The sequence below is a fragment of the Micropterus dolomieu genome, linkage group LG10, assembly GCF_021292245.1.
Source record: "Micropterus dolomieu isolate WLL.071019.BEF.003 ecotype Adirondacks linkage group LG10, ASM2129224v1, whole genome shotgun sequence".
In the NCBI taxonomy this organism is placed as follows: Eukaryota; Metazoa; Chordata; class Actinopteri; order Centrarchiformes; family Centrarchidae; genus Micropterus; species Micropterus dolomieu.
The window spans coordinates 11,731,576-11,739,533 of NC_060159.1; the positions used below are offsets into that span (position 1 = coordinate 11,731,576).

Sequence of the window (7,958 nt, forward strand, 5' to 3'; positions counted from 1 at the left end):
TTGGCACAATCTTTCCGTCGTGGTTGTGCTGAGGATCTTTTCACAAATGTCTTGATTTAATTTCGGCCTCCACAGCCGGAGGTGGCTGAATGAGTCCATGTAAACACACCAGAAGGTTGAGGAGAGCAGACTGAACAGATGCCGGCGTTCTGTCTAGTTATCCGAGACTAAGCTAAATTAAACAACAGGTGAGTGTGTGGTTGTTGCTGGTGAAAAAGTCAAATGTTAACTGAACTCCACAAGTTACTGTTATGCGGGTAGGATGATACCACCTGCTGTTGGTGAGGGTGAAATTACTCAGGACATTTGGGAGAAAATCCTTTGTTTCTGAGGCATGATGTATTAGAAATATGTTGTTTATTTGTGTGATATGTGTGTTTTTTTTGTATTTGCAAAACAAAATGCATTTGTTTTCTTAATGGTGTTTTGTAATTAAAAACCACACTGTGTTTGTTAGTGAATCGCAGAGCATTTGTGAAACATGTATTGTTTGTTTGTTGCACAGAAGGAGAAATTGAGACCAAGATGGGCGAGAGACTAGTAGATAGAGAGAGAGAGCGAGGCAGGGGATGAAGAGAAACAGAGCGATGGATGAAACTCAGAACTAAACAAAGAAGAAAGGCAATAAAGGGCCATTCTGTAGTTTTATATGTCCCCTGTGGAAGTCATAACATAGATCATAAATCATCAACCCCCAAGATAATCGCTGCAAACACACACTCTCACACAAGAGCTGCAGCTTGAATACAATATACTGCACACACAGATGCAGGCACGCACACATTGCACGCACACACTCAAACACTGCATACTGTACACACAAACATCTAGACACATGGTAAATGTGGTGATAGACATCTTGTGCTTGCACATTAATGTAAGTGTAAGCTTACACTTACGCCATCAATATGCTATCATTGTTCCCCAGCAGTTGTCCCTTTACTTTGGTGTTTATTGGCTCTGGCCAGAGGGACCAATAAGAAAAACATCAGCTGTACCATCCCAATGGAAATATCTCTCTCTCTCTCTCTCATCAGACACACACCTAACCGCCCACCCACACACGCACATATATACGCAAAAATAACAATAACAATCACCGCCTCCAGAATTTTGTAGAAAAATGCACTTCTGTGCAAAGAAAAAATTAACTTTTTGTTGACCTCCAAAACCATGGGTTTATCCACGTGCATTCAAATGAGAGTTCAGAATGATCACAAACACATTGTAACAACCTAAAAATATGAATATTAAATAACAAAACAGAGCCCACGACTGATTATTTATTCCTGCATTTTCTGCAACATATTCTGTTGTTACAACCTCATGATTTGGTTCTCCTGGTTGCACTTGTAGATAGTTGGTTTCGTATACAGCTCAATACCAATTATATTAGTACCTTATTAAATGTCAGTGGAGAAAATGTCTTCAGGAATCCAGGATACTGAAATTAGTGGTAGATTGGTATCAGTGCTACAGCGAGAAGAATTGTATTTAGTAAAGCTATAGCTCTGTGCTAATAAATCAGTTACAGGAAAATGCTAGATGCTAAACAACAACTACTATAACCTGTTTATATTATTAGCATTTAGCTAAAGCCAGGGTGTTAAAAATGCTTCCTAAAATACATCAAAGCAAAAACTAAACAAGGCACGCAGTTTCACAAGAGGAAAAGGAGGAGTAACATATAAACATATAGAACGACAAACTGGACATATACTACATAACAGCAATTGTTACAAGGGCTAAAACATTTTGAAAAAAATATCTAATTGTGATTATTTTGACTCATGTTGCAATTGCGATATTTTTTGCAATATAAGAGCGAGTGACCATTTTTACATCATTATTATTTTAATTGATAAATATATTCAAATGATGGTGTGAGTTTTGCGGGGATCTGTACCAAACAAGGATGTTTTCTGTCTGTAGAATATGATGTGTAGGCCAGGACGATATTTAATGTACAATGGTATTTTGATGCCCATTTCACCTTTAACAAATTTTGCGCCTCCTGTGATTTGAAAATTGCAGCGGCCACATTCTGATTGTGATCAAATTACGATTAATTGTTCACCTGTAATTGTTACTGTTAATTTTAACAGTAGCACAAGTGGCATAAAGTCTGGGAAACAAAGTCAGTCTAGCCAAACCTTGCTAATATTAGCCACCATAAGCTACTGATCAGACCAAAGAAGGCTGCAGCAGCAAAATCCCTGAGTATATCAAATAGAGCTACAGTGTGTTTTATTGCTTATGATTGTAGCTTTTCACTTGTAAAAGGAAGAATTTGTTTTTTTTTCTTCTCTCACCAGTTAAATTGTCTCTCTTTAAAGCACTGCCATTTACACTTTGTCAACAGTTATATAGTTTTGGCAACCAAACATATAGTTAGGATTTTATTTCTTGCTTTCTTTTGTTCTTAATATTTTGGTGGGAAATTATCAAAGCCAGTATACCCATGAGGGGTGTTAGGCTGTCACTTGAGTTATGTTTTATAAAATACACAGGACACGTGCTTCTGATGTCCTCATCAAGCAACATTATGTTGTTAGGCTTATTTGTCAGAGGGAATCATTTTATCAAGGACGTCGCTGAGCAAATGCACCACTAAGTACTTCATCATAAACCTCTTAATCTTTACTGTTCTCACTGATAACTCAACTCTTTCAAGTAGCTTTAAAGGTACACAAAATCCTTTATTTCACAGTGTACAGTATGACTGTGTCACATACTGGATGTACTGTATGTAAGAGGTTCACATAAACATTGACTTTAAAATCCATGCAGCAATAAAGGGGAATCTATTTTATATATCTATTTTGTTTAACCCTCTCTTCCCCTCTCCTCTCCTCCCCTCTCTCGTCTCCTCTCCTCTCCTCTCCTCCCCTCTCCCGTCTCCTCTCCTCTCCTCCCATCTCCTCTCCTCTCCTCTCCTATCCTCCCCTCTTCCGTCTCCTCTCCTCTCCTCCCATCTCCTCTCCTCTCCTCTCCTCTCTTCTCATCCCCTCTCCTCTCCTCTCCTCTCCTCTCCTCCCCTCTCCCGTCTCCTCTCCTCTCCTCCCATCTCCTCTCCTCTCCTCTCCTCTCTTCTCATCCCCTCTCCTCTCCTCTCCTCCCTCACAGGTCCAAGTAAACCCAGGTGCTACTCCAGGAGCGCTGCCTTACCAGTCACCACTGCTTAACATCCTGCTTTTACTACTCCAACTGTCTTTTAGTAAACAACACCAAGACACCGACAGGATACAGAAGACACTAAGATATTCTGTGTTTCAACCTCCAAATCCCCCACTTGGTCAGATTGCTTCCCTGTGCTGCCTGTCTGCTGTTTTTTAACAGAGAGAGGTCTTTTCCTAATGAAACACCGGCCTCGTGTGGCTGAACACGGCAACTGCAGGACCTGTGTGATACACCGGTACAGACGATTCTGGTAACAACTGCATTTATTTATTTATTTTTGGTCTCTGGTAGACTCAATCAGGAGCCAATGACTTGCTTCCTCTTGTGCTGTTGGGCATCTGCCTTGTGACAGAAACCAAAGGGATGTAAAGAGGCTACGACTCATTGGTGAATTACTGACGCATTTCTTCGAGCTTCTGAGGAGAACGCAAATGTTGTGGCACCTAACAACTCTCTAGTGCAGATTCGCCTGACCAAAGACTAAGGACTTCCAAACTGACCGAGCATCTACTAACAAGGCTGCCGATATGGGAATGTCAAACATTTTTTTTTTCCTAAGATTTCTTTCTGGTGCATTTGGGTTCTTGTTGCAGCAAAGACGTGGGGCGGACTTGCCACATGTTATTATCCTGTTCCTTCACCCAAAAAAACATTGAATGTTAAATAACGTGTGTAGATTTACATACTTTCATTTCATATGTGCATGTGTACAGTAAACAGACACATCCATACACACACACACACACACACACACACACAGGCATTAGGTAAGGCATATGTGAATTCACACATGCATGCACACAAACACACACACACACACACACAGCATATGTAACTTTTTTACTACTAATGTGAATCTTAATGTTTACAATAGAAATTCAGTCTGCCTGACAGAAAGGCTGAACACCTGACAGACAGGTAGACTGGAAGACATACATGAGACTTTTCAGCTACAGCCTCCTAAAGGCCATGGGGTCTTTTCTGCCATATTAATACAGACAGGACAGTAGTTCCAGATGTGTCTTTTGGTCTCTTGCTGTCTAAATATTTTGTCTTCCATCCAAGACAGGCTGGTAGGGGTAGATAGAAACAGAACATGACAAAAAAAAACAACCACAGAAGAGGGATTGAGCTCAGTCAACAGTTTCCCTTCCAGCTCAGTCCTTTCATAGACACCAGGCTCTCAGTGCCAAGCTTCTGTTGTCACTCGCTCGTCTCTGTCAGCAGACAACTTTTCCCCTTTTTTTCAGAATTAGTAAAAAACAAGCTGGAAGCCAACTCAAGTGCCCAATCAGCCTAATCTTCACCATCCACCTCTTTGTAATAACATACAGTCCACAGGTAACGCTTACATAAGGGAAAAGGCACACACTTTACAGAAATGACAATCACAGTCAGAGTTGCCTGAATCTTGTGATGGTTTGGCATTTTTCTGTACCATAAAATAAGTGACACAAAGCTGAAAAATGGCTGTCATCGTGTGAGAACAGCGAAACATTTTTTACCGGTGGACAAAGATTGAGACAAAAGAAGGAGAAATGAGACGACAGAGGCTGAATCTTCAATGATTCTGCACTCGCCTGCAGGCTAACGAGGATAAACATGATACCAGTGAGATGCCGGAGACCTAGCAGCTCCCCCTCTTCACTTCACTACTCGAATTTAAATGTTGAAAGTGCCAACTACTCTATCTATCTGTAGAGCCTGGTTTCTGAAAGCCACAGGCTGGGACCAGAAAATAACAGGTCTCAGGTTCTCTTTTCTTGAGTTCCCGTGTAAGAAAGATAGCGAGGATATTACAAATCAAAAAATTCACATTTGCATTCCAGGCGGCCAGCAGGTTTTCACTTTTATTCTGCTTAGAAAAATCAACTGATTCCTTCTGGAGACTTGACTGAACATGTTGCATTTATGTTGCAATAACTGGACCAAAAGTTTGAGGCCTTCTCCGTCAACCAAGGAACATTTCTGAGCCAAAACAACGGCTTCTCTTGACATAAAGGATGGACTAACAGGCTATTTCCCTCTATAAACCAATCTCAAAGTCCACCTTCCACCCCCGTCTGCCACTTATCTTCAGCAGTTCATGTTTTGTAACGAATCTTCGGGTTACGTTCAGAGTCGCTGCCCCGTGAGGCTCCACTGACGCTCACTCTGAAGGACAGAACAACGTTCGTGTGTTTGCATGAGGTGTTTCCAAACTGTTGCATATTTAATCTCATGCTGCGTGTGACTAACTAAGCTACTTAAAATGGGAACTGTTTGGCTTGTTGAATGCTCCTCAACTCTCATCAAAGAGTCCTAAATGTGAACTTTGTGATTTTTTTCTATAAATAACACAGTCTGAAATGTCTGCTGAGTACAGGAGAAAAATAGGTAATGTAAAACAATGAAATGTAACTTTGAACTTCTAGACGTTTTTTAATCACATGTGGCCGTGTTTACTGTTTTTTCTAGTTGACTACTAATGTATAATGTTGTGTACAAGTGGGACTACTATGTTTTATTTCTTCTAATTGTACAGCGTATTTGACATGAGAGCGTAAGAGGAGAATGGGGGGGAAGAGAATTAGTTGCACTATAGTCTGTAATTCGTTCATTAACCATTCTGTCAGGGCCAGAAATTCACTTTCACTTCAGCACATAATTAACTTTACAAAATGAATTTATATTTGAATTATCATCCAACACCACACATAGCTTTTTAATAAATAACAATGACTGCACACGAAGTGTGTTTTTGCAGAATTCAAATGAGGAGCTAATGTGGTGAAAAGGGTCACATGTCTATTATTTACAAGCTTAATTGAAAAAGATAGTTGGTCATTAGCAAAAGACACTATTTGAACTGAAAGTGAATTTTTTCATTTATCCGTCTTTAATAGAGTCGATCAGTTCGATATTACCTGGTTTTGTGGAACCAATATCAACCTGAACACCAATCCAGCAGATATAACAACAGACTAAAGCAATTATTCAGAGATTCAAGGATTTCAGATATATAATGTGACCCAAATGTGTGGGGTGTGTGTGTGTGTGTGTGTGTGTGTGTGTGCAAACTGCGTGCGTGCGCGTGTTAGACTTTGTACTGCTGTACATTGTACTTTTCTGTGTCATGGTGAACTGAACGACACTTAACCCAGATCCTGGAAAGCCACAACGTCAACACAAATTAAACTGAAGGAAATTGAGGAACTGAATCAAAGATTGTTAATGAACAGCAATAACAACAGTAATAATGTATTTTAAAGTAATAATAAAGACAGAATCTACACAATTCATGGTTTATCTTTATCTTCACCGATGCTTGATCATATTCAGACTTTGAACAGTCAATAGAGATTTTGTCTGTAGATCTAAGAACGCACATCTGTACATAAAGAGTTAAACATTAGCAGAAGAAGCTGGAGTCAAGTTACTGTTTTGTTGAATGGTGTCAATAAACATTCAGTCAAGCCATCGTCTCTCAGTCTGGGCTAAAATATAGCTACTCCATTATGAAGCTTTACAGTAGTGACAGGAGTATACAGGTAATAAAAGGGAAATACATATATGCTGTGGGCTACATTTTCACAAGATTTTAAATTCAATTTTGAATTTGATGAACAAAATGCAGCATCTTCAGCTTTATTTAAACTGTTTTGACAAATGTTTTGAAGTGTTCAACCATTTAAAGCCTCCACAAACTTAAAAAAGTATTTCTCTATAATCTTAAATATTTATAACTATATACTATGGGTATGGCTTGACCAGATTTGACTGAGTACAATAAGCATTAACATTGCAAAATCCTGATTGGTCCGTACATGCCATCACCTCTTGCCATCTGAGCCACATCCACTTTAACACAATAAAAAAAACCCAAAACTGTTCTAACTCAACAGAAAACCATTTTCTTTATGTGGAATCCTATCATCTATTTAAGACGCTGATTGACAAAATACATTTTCAGGGTCTTAAAGTATTGTCATTGTTCTTTGTACAATTACTCTAACTAGGAAACAGCTGCAACGAGAACAAGGTAGAATGCTGAAAATTATAGCACATGATCCTGTAGAAACATCACACAAGAGAAAAGTGTAGGACCCAGGACAGAGCCCTGAGGTACTCCACAGTCCAGCTCTGCTTCCTTATGTACATAGTAGACAACTGCTTATCTTAGAAAATGAACAAAAATGTCTAATGTTCCTACAAATCGTCTCTGAAACATTCTTTCTGCTGCCGAAGCAGAGACAATTATGGTAGAGGAGCATTTAGAAAGTGCAATAACACATTATCATAATACATTAAGCACCTTTTCACAGTGTCAGTACGTCAATGCAGGAACGTGCCGCTAACTGTCAGTGAAAACAGGAATATCCAAACTGTCTCTGTGGCTCTGGGTTGATTTGTGAATGTTCACCACTGACTAGAACCATCTATGTTGGTTTAACTCCTTCTCTTTTTGTGATGGTTTTCCCACAGGTGACTGGCTGTACATAAACTAGACCGTTGGGAATAAAGTAGACAGTGGAGAAGGAAAGTTTATACTGAGTCCTCTGTTCTCTGACATCCTTCACTCATTTTTCTCTACTTTGTATTACTTCAAATGATTTACATTTGCTACATTATGCATGTAAACAGTCTTGAGTTTTTTTGGGGGGGTGTTGATGGTGTCTTTTATGTCCAGCAAAGTGTTTTTTAGTATTCCAGTTCTTTAGAAAATCTACTTTCTAAAATGACTAAAATAAAGTTAAAGTTGTTGAAACAGAGTCCTAAAAGACAGCTGAACTCACACA

The 7,958-nt window shown here is 39.3% G+C and overlaps 1 protein-coding gene across 2 annotated transcripts in view; it reads left to right on the forward strand.

Annotated features, from left to right (window-relative positions):
- nkain2 (sodium/potassium transporting ATPase interacting 2) overlaps positions 1-7,707 on the forward strand; it is a 103,020-nt gene extending 95,313 nt beyond the window's left edge. The window contains exons 7-8 of one of the 2 annotated variants that reach the window (XR_006826797.1): positions 3,127-3,430; positions 7,645-7,707. Coding sequence is in view for 1 of the 2 variants with exons in the window: in XM_046060972.1 (XP_045916928.1) it covers positions 3,127-3,136 (10 nt within the window). In the remaining variant the exon portion in view is untranslated. Of the gene's footprint in view, positions 1-3,126 lie in introns of both variants that reach the window. The other variant, XM_046060972.1, reaches the window with a different exon arrangement.
- Positions 7,708-7,958: the final 251 nt, after the last annotated feature.